The sequence below is a fragment of the Catharus ustulatus genome, chromosome 3, assembly GCF_009819885.2.
Source record: "Catharus ustulatus isolate bCatUst1 chromosome 3, bCatUst1.pri.v2, whole genome shotgun sequence".
Classification (NCBI taxonomy): domain Eukaryota; kingdom Metazoa; phylum Chordata; class Aves; order Passeriformes; family Turdidae; genus Catharus; species Catharus ustulatus.
In genome coordinates, this window is record NC_046223.1 from 51,917,698 (window position 1) to 51,938,856 (window position 21,159).

Genomic DNA, 21,159 nt, shown 5'->3' on the forward strand with positions numbered 1-21,159 from the left:
AACCACACATGTGGATGTGAATATATGCACACATACACATACATTTCAATTTAAGAGTAAATATCCTTGATAAATATATAAAAGATGGAAGAGAAATAGGGATTCTAGTACATGACATTACTTATGGACCTTGGTGAATCTACTCAAGGCCTCTGACTTTTTAGCTCCTTTTGGTGAGGGGAGGCTGATTTTTGAATCATAGAACAGCATGGTATGACAGTCCCTTAAAAACAGATTTTTTGCAGTGTTACTTTAATATCAGTTTAGTTATGACATTGTTCGTTTATATTCTTTGGTGGGTCTGTTAGAAGCTCAGAATTATCTGCAAGCATTAGTTTATAGTAGATAACAGAATAGAGCATAGTATTGGAGCAACCCTTTACTATCAGAGCTCTGTAATCTTAAATGTTACTGAAGCTTTATAGTTTAACCAAACAGTTGCAAATCTTAGTTCAGATTGTCAAACTGTCATGTAAGAGGCTGGGTTTTTGTTTGTTTCAAGTTATACAACTACTTTGGCGCATAATCACAACTGGATATCTAAAAGAAAAAATAGTAGATTGGAAACAAAGTTAACAGCACTTGGCTTCCTCCTTTGCAAATAGTATAATGATTGAATGTGGGTACTGTAGTCAAGCTACTGAAAAGAAAGCTAGTTGACATGCCAGCTTCATACTGGGAGGTGAGAAAAAAAGGATGTTGATTTGAACTTGAGTTTTTACATACCTTGCTATAATGATTTATAATCCCTGTCCAGTAAATGCTTCATTCAGACAAATTTTTTCTATATCATTTCCTTAAAAAATGTAGGCTCATAAAAAATGTAGGCTAATTAAAGAGTAGATTAAATACAAATGAATCATTAAAATGCCAGGAAATACAAAAAGTACTGTAACATTTCCAGAACTACTTTAGGCCTGCATGCATATTCCTAAACGTTATCTCTGTCAAAATTCAGTTTGGAAGAACATCAGTGTTGTCTTTTACTGGAATCACCATTTTGTATTTTTGGAGTCTTCAGTATAAAAAAGAAATCTTGCTGCATTAGTCACAGACAGTGCTCACAAAAATCTAAACAGGAGATCTGATAAATTACAGACCTTCATTAAGCTGGTATCAGGCCAGATTTTGGATCCTATTCACAGAGGCTTGTCCCTAAGGCAAAAAGGCTTTTTTTTTTTTTTAAAGTTGTACTATATTGGGCATCATCTCTGCAACACACTGTAAGGTAAACCACTATCTCCAGTTCTCCATCACTATGTACAAGTTCAGTAACTAGGATCACAAAGAAGCCTTACAGAATAAAGCTGGTCATAAAATAAACTGTGTTCCATTTCAGTTAGTTATCTTTACTATCCTGGTATTCTTTTTCTGTTTTTTTCCTTTGAGGTGAAAAGGTGGGTGTTTGCTCATTTGCTCTCTTTTTTTTTCATATTTTCCTCAAATGGAAAATGTCCTTCTATACCCTAATTGCTTCATAATGTTGATACTTCACTGGAACTGTAATGGAATAATCTCTTCAGAATATTAGTGTGGAAATAGATGTTCCCAGTTAACTCCTGAAATGACAACATTGCCCTGATTGGCCTGTATCCAAAACTAGCTTGACACTAAACTCTTCTCTGACAGAAGTTTCTCTAGTCTCCAGGAAGAACTTTTGCAAGTCAGCACAGGAATTAGAAAAGAGGAGCAGGGGGATGAATTGTGTGATACACATGTAGTAAACTAGCAATGAGTTCTGTGTTGCTCTTGATAGGTTCTTGGTTTTATACATCCATATGCTTCTGTGACTTGTGCCTGGTGTGGTTGTGTGTGAAAGCTAGCATTAGATGTTGAGAGGGCTTTTATGGAAAGCAGCTTCTAAACAACTGATTCACTCCCACCTAAAAATATGATGTATGAAGACATCTTGTAACCTAAGAACATTAGTAAATCTTTAATGAATAAATATTTATCATAATTTTTTTTTATTCTTACCCAGAAGGACATAGACTTGAGGAGTTGTTCTTTGTGCTTCCATCTGTGTATTTTCATAGAATCATTTCCTGGAGTAACTTTTGTACTTACTGAAAACTTAACTAGATTTGACAGGAAACTCGTAGTCTAAATTTACTAAGTTTTTAGAAATTTAATGGAAACTCACGAGCATGCAAAAGAGGGAAACCTCAAGAACTGTCTTAAAGAAAGTAAGAGATGTAGCATGAATTCACCACCACAAGTAGCAATCTTCTTCCTACTGATCTGCTGGCTCCTCATCACGCAGCAACAGGTTGCCACAACAAATACAATTGTACAGACACTGGAACCTGGAATGATACTTGAGACTTCTTCATTCCCAGCCAGTGGGGAAGATGCAGGGACACTTAGTAAGGGTAGAGTGGGGGTGAGGACAAGGTAGGAGATATGCAGGACAAACTATATTTGGGTTGGTAAAAGTGATTTGGTTGGAGAGGACAAGTGTTCATGACACTGCTATGTGTGGTACAAAGTACAAAATCCATAGCATGACAGGCTTTTTCTCTTTTCGTAAGGTCTTGTTCAGAATAATCAGTCCACTTACAATGCATGTGCATCTTATTAATTGCATGCCAGGACCATGTAAAAAAAAATAAACCATAGAGAAATGAGGAAGAAGCTATACTTTTAACAATTCCAGCATTTAAAAGCTTAAGAAAATGCACTCATATAGGTTTGGGGGTTTTGTGATTGGTGCAGATGTGACTGAAGTTGTGGCTTCATACATAATACGGGTAAAAATAGCAGTTCTAGGTGACACACCTGTAATTGGACAGGCTGTACAAAACTGTAAGGGACTCTAAAAGCCTATGTGTTCTGGCCCTGCTACTGCCATCGAGGCTTCCCCGCTCCCTGGCAATTCTGTAGCAAGGCAAGCCTGGGATTAATAGCATGAACAGGATAAAAGATACAAAGAGGCCGTTCCTCCCAGGGGTTTCCTTGGTTTATTTCTTCATGGCTTCCAGGGGGCAAAGAGGAAGTTTCCCAAAGTCTGGGGTCTTTTCTAGGGTCAGGAAAGGGGAGGAGAAACTTGGCTTCCTGCCAATAGGATAGCACAGAGTATATAGGGACAGTCCATATTACAGGGTCTACAGGAATCAAGGGACATACCATTCTTAATACATCATGGGTAGTGGGTTACAACATGGCCCATTTTTTAAATTCATACTGCTAACTCTGTAGATGCACTTTCAACTAAAGTCAGGCAAGCACACCTACTTGTGCTGTGAATGCATCTTCACTTCACTGTACAGACGTCCTGCTGTGGTAAACAGTATCTTGGGAAAATTGCATTGCCCTCTCAGTGCAAAATGTGATGGAAGTTGACTCTGAGGAAAATACTGCTGTCTTTCCCCATGGTGGTTTTGGAAGCTGTGCTACAGAGAGTGTTTCTCACTTTGGATTGCAAAGTTTTTATGAGAACCATCATTAGTTTGTCATCAATAGTTCTCAGTCCTAAGACTGAACATTTTTTTGGCTTTCTCTAGTAACTATTTATATATTAAGAAAAGGTTTCAAAGCTTCCATTCAGTCTGTTGTACTTGAACTAAGTTGCCGTACTCTTAAACTCTAAACTACTTTTGACTTTTTACAACATGACTTCATATAACAAACACTATATTGTCCTTTTTTAAAAATTGATCAAAATGGATAATTTAATATTTTTTAGGTTTTTATTCATGTAGATCTAAAGTTATCTTCTGTATTCGTAGTTTTTAGTTATGAGCATCTGTCTTTCAAGAATTAGTAGAGAACTAATGTGGTAAGGAAGACTAACACTATTACTTAGAAACAACAAGATTTGTTTCCCTACCTTCTTATGAACAAATGTGGGAGGATGGAAATGCTGAGATGGTCTTTTGCTCCTCTCTCCTGCAAAATAAGTTGTTTACTTTAGATCTCAGGTACTAGGAAAAAATTAAGAGGGTTGTTGCTATGGCATAGCCATTGTGCTGATACCACTCTCCTTGTTCATAAAGGAAATTACATCTACATAGTAAACAAACTGACCCTGCTGTCTCCAGTGTTTGCTATTTTACCTGAATTGGTTTGAACTTACAGTACTTCCACTGTAGTTGGTCTGATAATGAGCTGTTCTTGTTAAGTATTGTCACTTTTCCCAATAAAGTCAAGGCAGACACCTACCTCTGTGATTGTTACAGAAGTAGTAAAGCCTATAACTGATCCCTGTGTGAAAGTCTGAGCTGTAGAAAATTGGATTACAGCTGACAGCCCACAAAATGTGCTGTGCTGTGCAGCCTGCAGACTTTTCTCAGCAGTATATACAACAGAAGAAAGAGAAACAAATCTTTGCTCTGTGCCGTCATATGGGGTTTTGTCAGTGTGTTATTATCTGAAAATTCTGGGTTTGAATCCTTTTTTTCATGACCGAGGTATCTTTTACTTCTATTTTAATCCCATCTACTCTTACATCTCTCATACTTGCTGTTAATTGCATTGATGGACACTGCATCTGTTGGGACAGTAGCTGGAAGAAGTAGAGCACTTAAAAATTCTTATTTAAGTATTTTTTATCAACCAAGGCTCAAAAGAAAAATTTCTTTTAAGAATATGAACTAGTGGAATTAACTGTGTAATACAATTCATCTGTATAGTACAAATTTGTTACTAAATTATAATACTAAATTCTGTTTTACAAGAACATAGTCTCAAATTTGAGAGTGTGAATGACTGAGATCTCTGAATAAGTATATAATTTTTATTTAACCCCACAGTTAATGATGCCAAAAACTGAGAAAAATCACGCATTGTGCTAGTATCTTTCAGGGATAAAATTCCCCAGCCTTCAAGAAATATAACAAGAATATTCTAGCCTACGTTTTTTCTTCTTTTTTAATAATGTCCCAACCAACTGCACCTTGGTGCCAACTTTGATCTTGGTTCCTGCAACAGGACACAAAGATGGTTTTGCTCAGTGGGATTTCGTTTATGCAAATCAGCAGATGGTTTTGCAGGGGTATGATTTGTTATGTTTCCTAAGTGGATGAGTTTGCCTTTTTAAATACCCTGGCAGCAACAGATTTGTCAATATCTTGCATTATATTTTTGAAATGGCCTTTCAATTACTTGAATTGTGGTTTATTTGATTTTTGTTTTTTCCCCCCCACTCTCTCTCTCTCTCCCTCCTTTATTCTCTCTATAGATTCTGGGACTTTTCCAAGCCTAATCCTTTGCTGGAAACAGTTGAGCATCATACTGAATTTACATGTGGTCTCGATTTAAGTCTTCACAAGCGTGATCAGGTAAGAGCTGGGATGCATTTACTTTTCAATTGCCTGTGCTGCGGCTGGGCTGCGTTCATGGCTGGGCTGCGTTCATGGCTGGGCTGCAGGACTCAGATCCTGAATAAGTCACCAGATTGCAGTAAGCTTCTGGAAGTGAGTCTGGCTGAACACTTATCAAATAAACCTCATTTCGGGTCCATTTTTATTTGTGAAGCAGTTCCTTGCATTGGGTAGGAGAGGAGGACAGGACAGACAAGATTGCAAAATCAGATAACTGAAAGCCATGGTGAGCTCTGGGAAAATGAGGTATTTTGTTTCCGTAGGAAGAGTAGTAGAGAAGAGTCTAGAATGCTAAGCTGAGATACAGAGCTTTCTTCCATCTACTTAAATTGTCAAATTAAATGTCAGTAGTGTCACACATGATGCCTAGGCCTGGTTTGGCATACTGTTTAGAGAACTAGGAGATGCTTAATCTGTGGCTGAAATTAAAAAACCCTCAGCTATTAATGAGAATAAGTAGAACCTATTTTATCAGTAACCCTTATTTATGTACTGGTTCTGTAAGGATTTCCCTCTCCTTCTGTTGCTAAAGTTGTCTCTATTTTGTAAACAGAGGATTCTTTTTTTGTAGTATGAAATGCTTTTTAGACAAGAAACTCTGAAAAACTGATGGTAATTTTTTACTTTAAAATGAGAAACCTTTAGTTTTCACACAGAAATTACTGTAAGTGTATTAACTATTCCTAATGCACTATTTAATGTGGCGGAGTTATAATTTGCATTGAGATTCTTCTCAAATTCACTGTAAAGTGATTTTTTCACCCCAGATAAAAATGGTAACATCTGCATTCACATTCTGTTTGGACAAAGCAAATTTAAACCATTGTAATTTCTACTGGTAAAAGGATACAGGAGCAAGGTGTAAGTTTGGCAAAATACTTAGCTTACTGCACGTGGAACCATTCTACCTATATGATAGCTTGATGGGTTTTCTGCCTGGTTGGTTGTTCCTTAAATTCTGTTGCTCCAGTGGTGCTGCAGTAACTGTACACAAGGCCATGCTGTGAACCACATGGGGGAATTTGTAAGGCTGACAAAAGCTTTCAGGGTTCAGGTTATTTTTCATCATAGCAGGGCAAGAATACTTAAAGGCCAGTTGCTGGGGATTGAAACTTCATCCCAAGTGACTGCATGGATGTAGTTTGGCTGCACTGGGTCCAGAGGGAGCAGTGAGCATAGCATAGTGCTTTTAAGGCTTCACAGTTCCAGAGCAGTGCATATGCTGAGCCCAGCTCAGTTTTCCATGAAGTTGGTGTGGATTTGTGTTTGATCTGAATGAAGAGAGAATATTTTTTCTTTCATTTTTTATTTAGGATGTGATTAGTTTGACTGTAAGCCCATTGCTTCATGGTACATAATGAACTGAAAGAAAAGTGCACAAGCACTTTTATGTTGAAAAAAGGAAAATGATGGTGTGCATACCTATCAACGCTAGGACTTTTGTACATGTAGGTATCTTTTTTTCCCACACAGAAATTCTACAAGTCTGATGTTGAATTTAGTGCACAAAATCTATAGATCTGGGGTACATATCCATGAGTGTCTGAGTGCCAAGTTCCAGACAGAAGTTTGGCATTTGAAACAGCTTTGATATTCCTCTGGTTTTTTTCCATTGAGTTGATTTAATGTATTCTGAGGGTTGGATATCACAGCAGTGCAAATTGTGAATGTTTTGTTTTTTTTAAAAGAAGTTTAAAAATCTGTGATAAAGTTGAGCTCTCACTAAGTTAAAGAGTGAGCACAAGGGAAACATAACCCCTGTTTTGAAAGGAAGACGCATGAGACACCACCTTGAGTATACTTTGTTCAGCTCTGAGTAGGACATGGACCTGTTGGAATGAGTCCAGAGAAGGGCCATGAAGATGATCAGAGGGCTGAAGCATCTTTTGTACAAAGACAGGCTGAGACAGTTGGGGTTGTTCAGCCTGGAAAAGACAAGGCTCCAGGGAGACCTTGTAGCAACCTTCCAGTACCTAAAGGGATCCTCCGAGAGAGCTGGAGAGGAACTTTTTACAAGGACGTGTAGTGATAGGACAAGAGGTCATGGCTTCAAACTGAGAGATGATAAGGTAGGTATAAGGAAGGAATTCTTTACTGTGAGTGTGATGAGACACTGGAACAGGCTACCCAGAGTTGTGGATGGAAATGTTCAAGATCAGGCTGAAAGGGACTTTGAACAACCTGGTCTAGTGAAAGGTGCATGTAGGGGGGTTTTGAACTAGATGATCTTTAAGGTTCCTTCCAGCCCAAATCATTCTATGATTGTATGAACACCTTCTGAATAGTTGCTTCCAGTATGAGCCCCTGGAGTCTTTCCCTGGCTTCTGCATCCATCCAACAAAGATTATTTGCTTAAATTTTATGCTACTGTTCCAAATATATAGGTTGTCTTTGTCTGTTCTTTATCTCAGATGATGAGCTCCATTATTTGTTTTCTTAATTTATTTGCATTATTTGTGATTTTCACTGTGTGCTTTATAAGGAGTTATGACTTCAGATTTGAACTGCTTCTCTCCTCCAGGGAGAAAGAGAAGAAGGATCCAGGGAGAGTGCAGAGTATTTTATTTATAATGGACAAGCTATTCATTTGTACTCAGATTAAGTACCTTCTGGTCATTAACCTTTGCTTTCATTCTTAATGATATCTTTTGTTGTCTAGAGGGATTATGTCTTCTTTGGCTTTGCACAATGAACTTCAGCATTTTTGAAGTATTTTTTACATGTCAAGGAAAAAATTATCTGCACTATTGAAAGGGTTCAGAATAGATATTGTGATTAAGTAGCTAGTAATCTAGGAATTACAAGACATTCCTGTGGAACTGATTGAGTTTTGAACAGAACCCACAGGCAGACAGCAAGTACGTGCAGGAAAGCTGGTTCTTGTGCTAAGGGAGGCAACATGTGGAAAAAAAAATCTGGTCATAAGAAATGTGAAGAGACCTACTAATATTAGCTAGTAAACTCCTTTGCGCTTAATTAAATATTCTAGTAACTCTTTTGGATTATCTTCCTCTATGTAAAGAAGGTGTTTTTTGAAAACTTTGAATTTTAAAAATCAGATGTAAGGTTTGAGGGTTTTTTCCCCTGCATAATGTTAGTGTCAGATTCATAGAAATTTGAGACAATAAACAAACTTTCAGGTGGATAGAAAAATGTGCATTTGCAGTGCAAATTGTTAACAGAAATGATCCTCATGATTTTCAGGGTATTTCTCTGTTAAACTGCAAGTGCTGATGCGAGAGTTTGCCAGGCATGTTTTCTAGGAGAAAATACTCCCAACTCCAGCTTTCGGCCAATGTAGCCTAGGCACAGATCAGAGCAGTGACAAGAACCTAAGCACCAAACATCTTTTAAATTGTGATGATGTGTAGTGTTTAGAACTGAACAAATCTGTTTACCCTTTCAGCAACATTAAGAGTATGCGGCTTTTAAAATCAGATAGTTCTTCCCCAAGTTTAGGGATAAAAAAAAAAAACAACTAAAGTTTGCTTCCTTGTATACACACTAGATAGATGTAGGATATATATAGGTATTAAAAATTGTAATTAGCTCTCAACTATTCCTTGCTTAGGGCTGGTAATGGAGTTGTGCTCTGTAGTTCACTGGATTTCTTACTTCTCTCCTGGTATTTACTTTTCCTGTATGTGATCTGTGAATGTTCTGGTGAATAAAAATATCATACTTCTTTAAGCCATCTCTTCCTGGGATTTTGCTGTGTTTATGTTCATGTTTACATGCTGTAGGCAACTTCCTTTGGTGTTACTTCTGCAGCTGTTTTTAAAAGTGGTCTTTTTCTTCTCTTGTAGGTTAAATGCCATATGGGAGTCATGAATTAATTTTTAATATCTTCAAGCAGTCTATTAATGACACAGATACAAGTACAGATCCTGTAAATATTCCCTTCTGATTCTGATTCTGAAGTTATTTCCATAAGTATATAAAAAATAGAAAATACACATGTATCATGAATTTCCTTAAATCATGGACAAAAAGATACTCAACCCTTTCTGTTGCAGTTCTAAAACAATTTTGCCAAACAAAAATGTAAAAAAAACTGACTCTGAATTTTGTCTGAAAATCTTTTTTAGCTACACCTTACATCTGTTCTGAACTCTGTAAAGCAGCCAGTGGAAAGTATAAATAACTGATTTCCATTGAATCAGGCTTTCTGTTGTGCTGCTGAGAACAGGATTAAGTATCTAATGGGAACAGAAGTGGAATCTTTCAATTTCTCTATACTTCTGTGCTATGAACAATGGCATTCCTAAACTGCAAGGATTTGTAATTTTCAGTGGGAGTGATGGCAAGTGATGTAGAGTACTTGATATGTGAAAAGCACATTAGACATCTGTGACATGCCAGATCAGAACATGCTGAAATCTAGGTTTCAGAATAACTTGTGTACAACACAAATAGTGATCACTTAGGATTTGCTTCTACTTTGACTGTGTGTGTTTGGATCATAATTGCACCACAAAAGCGCAACTGTCAACAAGTCTGGGAGGAAACTTGTTTTCTCTAACCTTCTGGCTGCACCTCCCTTTTTTCCCAGTTCCCATCCCACCTGGCAGGGTCAGGGTGAGTGAGCAGCAGTTGCTGGTGGGGATTAAACACACACAACACCCCATATTATGGAGACAGTGATGGTACCAGTGTGGTACCTGTGACTCTTGTGCTCTGTGTTAAACTGGCCTTGTAATTTGGCCTTCCTGAACTTACACTCTCTTCTTCCTAAAGCTGCAGGGTGTCACCAGCATGTTCTGCCAAAGCACAGTCTGCTCCTTCCTTGCACCAGTCCAATGGCAGAGCTGAGAAGAGGTGCCTGGATTACTCTGTTGATCCCATGAAATTGATAGTATCCTGCTCACTGTGTTGCTCACTAAAATTTTAAAGCTGTCATTTCTTACTTGCTGGAGGGAGGCCATGGCCAAACTGTATACACTTAACCTGCATGCCCCTGAAGGTAACTTGAAATCTAGTTCTAAATTTGTCCAGCCTTATGAGGAAATTTTTGATGTCAAGTTCTGGTGTGCAGGTTTGTTCTGCTCCTTGTTTTCTTTGTTCAGCTTTTGCAGTGTGCTGCATTAGCTGTGCCAACACAGGAAGCAGAAGGGACAGGAGGGGCTGCGGAAGTTGGCTTAACCAGTATAGCCAAATATAAATGCAGATGATGTCTTTAATAAGGCTGTTTGGCTGTGTATTTTGCTGTTCATTTAAATTAATTGTGGATGCTCAAGAGGCCCAGAAATGTTGATTGTTCCATATAAAAGTGGAATTACATCTTGTGGAAATGTACAGAAAAACAGATATTCTCTGCTTTTTTCTTTTGATCACTTGCTCTTATCTTTTACACTTAATTACTAAGGACCTGATAGCTTCCACCCAGCTGTTATGGCTATCCCACTGCTATAATTATGACACTCTATTTACTTCAGTTTAGTCTCTCCTTGTGGTCCTTCTCTGGAATGCTACTAAAGTTAATTCAGTTTCTTTGATTCTTTGAGATAAAAAGAACCTACTTACCTAATTTCAGAGTGGATTTTTTCCAGAAAATATCTGATTTCACCAGCTGCAAATGTTAAACCAATCTGAACACCTTACTGAGTTGGAGGGGTTAAAAGAAGGAGATACTTCTTACTGGAGCTTACTGTATGTCTTTCCCAAACTGTGAAAATTAAACTTTCACTGTGTAAGTCAAAGCTAGGCATTCCTGAGTAATGGTCACTATTTGCCATTATCAGCAAAAGTCTCAGTGTTTGGAAAGGTTTCTGTCAGGCATCACAATTTTGTAAAAGCTGCAAGTGTTGGAGAGGAAAATCAATTTTGATACTGAAGTACTGGGATGGGAGACAGTACTTTCTTAGTCAATGTGTTGCTCCTGCATTTTATTTGGTGCAATGGCTTACAAATACTTGGTACTTCTGTGAGCCCCATCTTCTACTCAGCGTAGTGGAGTCTTACTCTCCTGCATGACCAGTAAATGTTCAAGAAGTCCCAGTGAATTGCACAAGTGAAACTCAGTGGAAGACAGCGGATTTTGCAGCTGTTACTGAAAATACTGTTTGGCTTATGATTATTTGTGATTATATCTCTGAGCTGAAGGATGCATTCGAAGATTGGATAGGGTCATTAGAAAAAAATTTCACTGATGTAAATTGACTGCATTTGGGGTCACCAAGGTCAGTATCAGCACAGAAAGGCATTTTGCAGTCCCAATGTACCTTCTACAGAACTTAAAACTGACTTACCAATTAAACCAGTTCTTGGAAGACTGAGGTGATATCTTTCTCCTAATTTTTAGAGTACAGAGGAATTACTACCAGATCTCTGGAGATTTCAATGATTTTTCTAACCTGCAAATCACATCTCCATTTCCTTTGTAACTTTATGATGAAAGCACACTTGGAAGACTTGCATTTAGGAATGTGTGGCATGACTTCCAAGTCATCTTCCCATTGCCCATATCAGAGTAACAGAACAAATGATGAGACAGCTCCCAGCTTCTTAGATTAGTTCTTTGTGACATATCTTTGCAATGTGGAAAATAATGCCCCTAAAGTCTTTTATCTCTTTTTTTCCTTAAGAAAGAAATGGATTTTTAAGCAGCACTTGGAGCATCTGTTTCTGATAACTCTAGGTTGAACCTGGATCTTTATAAGAAGTTCTGCTCCAGAGTTTTTCTAATTTTGTCTTTACTGGAAATAATAATTAAATCAAGGTATATTTTTTGAAAATAAATTAAAAATATATTGGTATTATTGCACATTGAAAATTAAAAGTTTTATTTGCGAACTCCCATCAGTTTCACTCTCATGTAAAGGTTAGCATCATGCAGTTCACTCTGGCAACTGCTAACCAAACAGGCCACAGTAGTGGTCCAGATTTTTTTAAAAGAAAATAGGTACTGAATTAATTTTAAACTCATGCATGGTCCATTATGCATTTGACCAATTAGTTTCAATGTTCACCTGTGAAAATAATTTGATGAATAGCAACCCTAATAGCTTGCTTTATCTTCAATTAATCTCCATCCCACAACCTTAGAGGATGCTCAGGATCCCTCAAAATTACATAAAAATTATATAAATAGACCATTAAATTATGTTTGAGAAGACACAGAAGATAAGAAGCTAAAAGAGGAAGGGAAACAAGAACTGAAACAAGAGTCAAGAGCTGAATTTTTTCCTGCTGACTCTTCTACAGGAAAAAAAAAAGGTCTCATTTGAAAATGGGGTGGGGAGAAGCTGAGAAATGGGTCTCTCTCAGGCACATTTATGTATTATCACATGATTCATTATGAGCACTCTGGAAACTCAGTGGCACCAAGATAGTTCTGGAGATATTAATCTAGAGAGGACTGTACTTTGCTCTGATTAAACCCTTTCATAAAGGGTAATTGAACTCTTAAGTTTTTAGTTGTTCTTTTGAATATATTTAATCTTGATTAGGGCTTGCAGATTTATTGTGCCTTCAAGTACTGAATAAAAAAGTTAGTGGCCAACTTGGGAGTTTTCTCTTGTTCTCTTGCTTCTTCTGAACAGTAAAGAGGCAGAATGTCATGCAGGTAATTGCACTAGACTGAATGGATTGCCCTCGGGTGCTGGAAAAGGTCTAAGTCTATTGCAAGGCAAGATGATTGTGATGAATAGGAAACAGAGGGCCTGTCAAAGGAGTAAATCAGTTAGTGAGTCAATGGAAATGGCTCTGATAAATGAATGGATGTCAGTATTAAATCAGTTGGTGGAAAACATTGTTATACTCTGGGACAAGGATAAACATTTCAATAAAATACAGGATAGCTGTTTCAGCTGAGTTGAACTATGATTTTCTAGTCAAACAATTAGCTTTCTGTGATGATTGCAGTTTTTTGTTAGTTTGCTTGCTTGCTTTTTGGCTTGGAGAGAAATACAGTGATCCCCATTTTTTGTCCTTGTTTTTGTGTCTTTGCTGGCAGATAAATTTACATGATATTTGTTATGCAGTAATAACAGTATAGTACCTTTAGTGTATATGCTGGTACCACAACTTTGCTACTGAAATAAGAGAGTTAAAGACAATTAATAAATGTCATTTTGTTAGACTACCTTTGTTCTATGTAGCTTTGGTTACTATGAAAATTACCAGGCATAGAATGCTTCTTCTATTTGTGTTATTTCTTCATGTACTTTACCAGTCAGTGCAATAGAGAATATTCTTGTTTTACAGTTAAGCTCTAATTATTCTGCTTTTCTCTGCAGTCCAATAGTTAAAAGTTGCTATAGTGAAATAGTAAAACAGCATTCTATAGTTACAAGAGTATTCATAAATGATAATGAAAGTTGCGTGACATACAAAATATGCCATGCAATATAGTCAATATTATAAGGATATTGCAATTTATACAGTTCTTTGCAACTGAAATAAATTTTCCTCTGCTTTGCTGGCATGTCAGTTTGAAAAAAAAGAAAAAAAACCACCAAAAAACCATGCACCCTCTAAAAACTGAAATCAGTGAGATTTGTTTGAATCTCAGAGTAGAATTTGTCCCAAAGACAGCAGACTTTTTTAACAGGAGGACAAACTTCCATCCCTTCATGCTCTTCATGTCAGGGACTAATATCAGGTATGCAAATAAAGTGTGAGTTCATTTTCAGTTTTCCTTTGTCTTCATCCCACCACAGGAGGATTTTTTTTACCTGTCAGTAACATCATCTCATTGATCAAAATATGAACTCTAGGAACTTGCCCCTTTTTGTATAGTATATTTATTTACTGTGGTGTGCTGGATGTGCCTTCATCCCAATGAAATTTCTACCTCTATTTCAATATTTAAATAAATTAGCATTTGGTTTATTTTTCTTTTTAAAGGCTAAAGTGCTTTGAAGTGTGTATTAAAAATGGTCATAAGTCACATGAGAACTGACATTTTTAAATACTTTTAAAGCACTTACATCCAATATCCCATGTTCTCTTCTGGGGAAAGGCACACAACTATCACAAGATCACTTATAAGACAGGTCGCAAGATAAAAGGCAAAATGCAAGGAGAACATTTTGTAAACTGATCCAGCTGCTGCATGAACAAGTCCTTCTCTTTATCTTAGGATTCATCTTAGTTGTTTGTATTTGAGGCAGTGACATTCTCAGAGCTACTGCAAAGGAGCACGTGGCACTCTCCATCAATGAATGCTGGCTGCTGCGCTCTTAGCTTACAGTTGCCTCCTTTCTCTGACATTGTTGGCTGTGTTTTGAAGAAAGTATGGAGAAATGGAAATGCCATTTCATTTTTTAGTATTCTGCCATACTGCAGTGCCCCAGTTTCCCATAGATACCTGTTTGCTGTACTTCACATGTGTATTTTCATCTAGGTTTCTGGTATCAGTATTCCATTATAGACTTCCTGCTGCATAGGAGAACTTGATTCACGGTTACTTACTGCAGCTTTTGTTTTCCTCTTGTTGCCTGGTTATGTTTTCTCCTTTCATGTGATATCATTAAGTCAATGAGTTGGGCAACTTATCACAAGTGATCCTTTTCAAACTCTTTTAATATCCCCTGTTTATTTTTAGTGTTGCTAGATTAAATGGTTCTATAACTGTATTTGTTCAGAGGAGATTTCAGGGATGCTAATTACATTGAAAGCAGGTGGGAATTCCCATGGGATTTTTTCCAAATGTTATTTTTGTTTCTTGTTTCTTTACAAAAATAGAAAGTATTGCCTATAGAACATTGATCTGTAGCTGTGGAGAATAGTAAAAAAACTTCAGTTTATGTGATTACCAGTTTCTACACAGCATTTAGTGGAAAACTCAAATTTTTTTTTTTGGTATGATTTAAGAGACTGCAATGCAGCAGAACATTATGCTACAGAAAGCTCTATTGTGTCATATGAATAGACAGACATATTGTCACGAGTTTTTTTGACCCATTTAGATGTATATGGAAAGCACTTCAAATAACTAAGTACAACCAGCTAAGGAAGCAATAAAAATGAATAATAGTGCAGTATAGTAAACACAAAATGGGCTAATTATAGTCTGAAATCAAATACTGTAGTTGGATTTCCAAATTTTTGGTGTGCAGCTGTTCATTCTGGCTCTAGAAGAGAACAGGAATTGCAGTCAGAAGCAGAAGGAAGCTTGTTGTGCAGAGGATCCAATACTGTATCTTTTGTGATCATAACTGGAAATGACATTGTAAAGATAATGCAATATGGTTTCAGCCAGATTTGCTGGCATTTATTTGTGGAGCTCATCAGCTTTTTCTCTTTAGCTCTCCTCTTTCTTCTTTTATTTCCCTTAGTTCTTACCTCCTGCAGTATTTTGTGAATGTATATGATAGGTCATCTTGAGTAACTGCCAGTGTGGCTAGGCCTTTCACTTTGTTTCAGACTCTAAAGTGTGTTTTCAATTAATTTTCAAACCTAGAGTATTTAGTGGTCTTTTTTCTTGGAATCTTGTTATTTATTAAAATCTTTAAACACTACAGACTTAGGTTAGCCTTCTGGTTTTCTGGTTTCAAGTTCAAGCCTTCATCTAGGATAGAACTTGGGACATTGAATTCAGAAAAGTTGCAATTATACTCGAATCAGTCACTGTTTATAAGATGCCTTTGCCACAAGTGGCACCACTTCTTATTGGACTAGTGGCAGTCTAGGTAGTGCTTGAAGCAGTACCACGGCCTCCAAATCACAATGCTCAGCAAATACACATTTCTCTTCTCAACAATAGACAGTGAGCTCATAGCTTATCAAGCGTGAGACTGAAATTCTGGTTTAATTCTTCAGGAAGCTTCCTGTATAATTTTGTTGAACTTTTTTTGATTTTCCATTCCTCAGCTCTAGACGTTAGGAAATAGTCTATAACAGATTTCTGTATCTGAAAATACAAGAAGGTTATTCAGATCTGGTAATGAAATGTTTAGTTATTATGGTAAAAGGATCCTTAGACTCTATAAAGAGAAGAAATGGCAGGGTCTGGACTTTTGTGCATCCTTCCTTAATTTAATTTTCAGTTTCATTCTTTTGCCTATTTGGAACAATCAGTTGAAACCCAAAGGTTTCCCTGCTTTCCTCATGGGGATTATAGAAAATAGTAGGTTGTTAATTTTCATGTTTCTTAATAAAACTAAAGTTTAAAAAAAAAAAAGAAACCAAAACCAATTTACTTATTGTGTAATTTTGAAGCCTTGTAAGTCAGAGTACCAACTGATATTAAATCCACAATATGCATTAAGTTCCCTGTGTTTTTTGTAAAAATGACCTTTGTGAAGAATCTAAATAGATTTTGTTTGCTTTGTAGGTGGTGGACTGTGCTTGGGATGAACTAGTGAAGATTTATACTCCATCATGTCTGGCAGTTCCTGTTTAGAAGAGAAGATGATCTGGCACACCAGGAACCTTTCTCTCTTCCCCCCACAACCAGACTTGTGCTAAATTGTTGACAGTGTCACTAATCTCAGCGTCTCTTTATAAGTAAACTGCTTGAATGGAGTGTTGTGCACTTGAACATGTGGAGACTTTAGGGCTTGGTTTACTGTACAGTAGTACTTGAACTAGCAAAACGTTCCACAGCTACTCAGTGGCTGAAGAGTGGCCATAGCAGATATCAGTGGGTGTCTAGAGAGCTGAATCACCAACATGAATTTGTGATTTGTCTGGCTAAGGATGGGAACAGAATCTTCTTGTTCCTTATAAAGATTAAAAGTAACTGGCAGTGTATGTTGAGATGTCACTGTAGTTAAGAAAAGAAAGGAAGAGAAAGGAAAGGAAAATAAAGACTTTATAAAGTACTGTAATGTCAGCTGAAGTTTGTATCACCCAGATGCATTTATGTTTTGCTGTGAGTCACGTTGCATTATTTTCTTTTGCAATATGATGCATTTACTCTTGATCGACAGTAAATGTCATAGTTTATAGCCAGCTGATGTTTGACCTTTTTGATTGCCTCTTATTAAAGATAGTAAAGATTATTTTCATATATTTTTCCTTTAGATCTCTTTGAGTAAAACAGTTGATGAGGTTATGTAGAAAGATGCTCTGATAATAGAGAAAATGGTTATGAAAAAATGAAATATATACAAAACTAATCGGATCACAGTCCTCAAGATTTAGAGATAGGGCAACCATCTCTTCTTTTAGACTTGTCTTCTGTTTTCACTTAGAAAATTTTTCCAAGAAATAGGAGAGGGATGTGGCCATATATCCAGTGTTTCTGGACCTCTGATGGCCTGGCCAAAGTGAGAACTGATGTCCAGACCAGTTAACCTATATACACGCAGATTAATTGCATGATATAAGCATAGCAGATTCAGCATGGCCAAACTATTGCAGTCACTACAATATGCACAACATGTTCTAGTATGTTGAATACTTTGCATTCTCAGTTTGACCCTCTCAGCCCTCATGCTGCATCGAAGTTTTCTGGGGCAAGTAGAGATGTTCAGATGTTATGTTTCTCCAAACACCTCTGAAGAGTGTTTTAGGATCAAACTGTGATAGTACTGCAGCACTCATTGGTATATGTTAGCCTTCTCTCCTGATTTCCTACTAGCCTTTTTTTTTGCCTTCTTTAAACTATCTCCTTTCTGCTGTTAGCCCATCTCAACTACCACTGCCACCAAAAACTCTTTGCAGGTTGGGTCTTTGCAGATCTCCGGTCAGATTTTCATAGTGTGCTGTTAGTGAATGCTCTACCCTTCTGGGCTGCAGCACTCATAGATCAACCAATAGCAGACACTGCCAGATCTGCTGGATGCTTTGAAGCCATGAAGGAAAGAATTCAGCTGAGCTAAGACCTTCAAGTTGCGAGGAAAGAATGATTGTTCTATCTTGGCAAAAGAGCCAGGGAACTAACACGTAGCCACAAGGAGACACGCATATAGTATGTGGTATATAGGGCTGGACAGGAAGAAACTTGCTTCTACAACAGGATAATTTGGATCCCAGTTGGATCTTGTATTTTTCTTGGGGAAATACAAACTGCCTCCAGACTGACATCTTTTTGAGCTGAATTAATAACAAAAAATAGATTTATCTTTTTTTATGACAGTGTGCTGTACCAAATCCCAAACGTTTACTGCACTTTAATTCTGTGTGCTGAGGAATAATGCAAAATAAAGCTGTGCTGCATGCAGCAGTACCATGGGCCATAAAATCTAATTTTAGGCATTAAAATTGATTATTTCAACTTCAATAGTTCCTCCACTCTTCTGTTTTATCTCCCTTTTCTGCTTTGATTACAAGTTGCTTGTCTGAGTGGAACATTTTGGTGGCAGGTGTGTATTTTATATGCATGTTTCTGGGAGGACAGAGAGCGTGGGTTATTCCAGAATGCTGCCATAGCCTATCAGTTGGAAGGGAAAATTTAGAAAACCTAGCACAGGGGGAAAAATTAGAAATTCTGAGCATGCACACTCAGCACATGGAATAAATCTTTCCTCAACTGCCTTCTCTCCCCTCATGTCCTGGTTAGCTTCAGTGCTGAGGGTTGCTGGATCCAGATTTAATTCTCTTGAAAGATGAGCACATCCAGAAGATGCACATAGTAAATAAAAACTGTGGCCTTTAATCTTCCTGTGTGATCTTTGAATGGTGAGAATGTGCTGTAACATTTCTGCACTGTAACAGAAAAAACAATTTGGCAATAGTTGTTGCTGATTCTTAATTCTCAGGGAATATTTGCTATAGTTGTTTTGAAGAAATACTTCTTATTTTATGACCAAAATACTAGCTTCCAATCTTTTTTTCATTTACTGAAACAGTTAACAACAACAGTCTAAAAGATGTAATGTGTTCTACTTTCAAACGTGCTCCTATGAAAGATTTTGTTTTATTTAAGTCTGGGTTTCTCTTTGGTTCAAGAAACATATTGATTAATCAAGTTCTAAAGGCGTGAATTTGTTGTTCTATAATGCTATTAAATTAATTGCACACAGCATCTTTGGCTATACTCTTGTGTTCACTTCCCCAGTTAAGAAATATTCAAAAAGTAAATGCAGTGAAAGATACTGAGAGTATCTTCTAAGAAGAGTATCATAATCATGGTTCATTTCATGTATGTATACTGGGTGATGGTCACATTTTTCCCCTGTACTGGTGAAGACTACAGTAAATTCACGAATACAAGCCGCACTGACTATAAGCCGCATCTCTGGGTGTTGGCAAATATTTCGGTTTTTGTCCATAGATAAGCCGCACACGAATATAAGCCGCTCTGTCGTTCGCAGCGAGGACCCGCGTGCAATTAGTAACAGAACCGCGGCAGGGCGGGGTTTACTGGCTGAGCTAAGGCTGTGCAGGCTCGGCCCGCTAGGGGCCGCTGACGGGGCCAGGTGGCCCAGCCCGGTGCTGCCGCTCGGGGCCGGCCGCCGCTGCCCCTGGGCTCGGGGACCCCGGGTCGGCGCTGCCCTGCGGTGGCAGGCAGGGACGGAGCTTCCCCCGCTCCTACGGCAGCGGCGGCGGGCGGGGACGGAGCTTTCCCGCGCCCGTGGCGCCGGCGGCGGGCGCAGACAAAGCACCCCGCCTCCTCCCCGAGCCGTGGCAATGGCGGCGCGCACTACCCGCCCCCCCCCGGGCCGCGGCAATGGCGGCGCGGGGCTCCCGCCGGCTCCCCGAGACGTGGCAATGGCGGCGCGCACTTCCCCCCCCCTCCCCGGGCCGCGGCAATGGCTGCGCAGGGCTCCCGTCGGCTCCCGGAGCCGCGGCAATGGCGGCGCGGCCCCCCCAAGCCGCGGCAATGGCGGCGCGGCCCCCCCGAGCCGCGGCAATGGCGGCGCCCCCCCCCCGTCGGCTCCCCGGGCCGCGGCAATGGCGGCGCCCCCCCCCGTCGGCTCCCCGGGCCGCGGCAATGGCGGCGCGGATCCCCCGCGTCCTCCCCGAGCCACGGCAATGGCGGCCCCCCCCCCCCCCGTCGGCTCCCCGGGCCGCGGCAATGGCGGCCCCCCCCCCCCCCCCCGTCGGCTCCCCGGGCCGCGGCAATGGCGGCGCCCCCCCCCCCCCCCCTCCCCTGGGCTGCGGCAGAGGAGGGAAGAAGAGAGCTCTCCCGCCTCTCTCCCCGCCCCCCGTGCTGCCTGCAGGGAGCCGGGGCAACACGGTAACACTGTAACAATTGTGAAATGCCGGCTTTTACTGGCCGGTGCTTGGCTCGGCACTCTGGCTGGCACGTCTGGGGTTGTAAATGTCAGAAAATTATTAATGTATTAGCCGCACCCGACTATTAGCCGCACTTCCGGGTTTCCACCAAAATTTTTGTCAAATTGCTGCGGCTTGTATTCGTGAAATTACTGTATATTTTATGCAACTTTTCCTAGGTGTGTGTCTCCCTCAGATCTTCATTTTCATAAAGGAAAACTATTTTAAATTATTCTTTGTGTCGACTTGTACAGAGTATATGTCAGTGATGAAGTGATCTCGTTCTTCCAGCCAAGTACAGTGCTGGCCTCAAATTTTGCTGCATAAGCAGGGTGTACTGTGCCTTTCAATAGTACTACTTAGCTGTGCTCAGGGTCATGGGATGGGGAATGAATACAACTCTACACAATTCTTCCCTGATAGACCTCATGGTTGCATTAGACTCTAATTAAAGCAAATTTTTCCTTAACCATTTATAGAGATCTTAACCACTTTCATCCAAGAAGCAATTATAAAAAATCTATGCCCTTAGGAAGACACCAATTTGCTGCAGGTTTTGTTTTCCTCTCACCTATGTCATTGTAGCTAGGTGAAATGCAGAACTGAGCACAATTTCCTTTAAAGGATGAGAGCTAAGGTATCATAATTGTCTCATTAGGGTAAGGAACCACAGAGCCATTTTTTGCTATGATCTGCCCCACTGCTAGGTCAAAACTCTTTAGCAGTGTCA

General features: G+C 39.1%; 1 protein-coding gene across 1 annotated transcript in view; it reads left to right on the forward strand.

Annotated features, from left to right (window-relative positions):
- PEX7 (peroxisomal biogenesis factor 7) overlaps positions 1–19,236 on the forward strand; it is a 43,288-nt gene extending 24,052 nt beyond the window's left edge. The window contains exons 9-10 of the mRNA XM_033056083.1: positions 5,180–5,279; positions 16,600–19,236. Of these exons, the coding sequence (XP_032911974.1) occupies positions 5,180–5,279; positions 16,600–16,668 (169 nt within the window). The 3' untranslated portion in view covers positions 16,669–19,236. The remainder of the gene's footprint in view (positions 1–5,179; positions 5,280–16,599) is intronic.
- Positions 19,237–21,159: the final 1,923 nt, after the last annotated feature.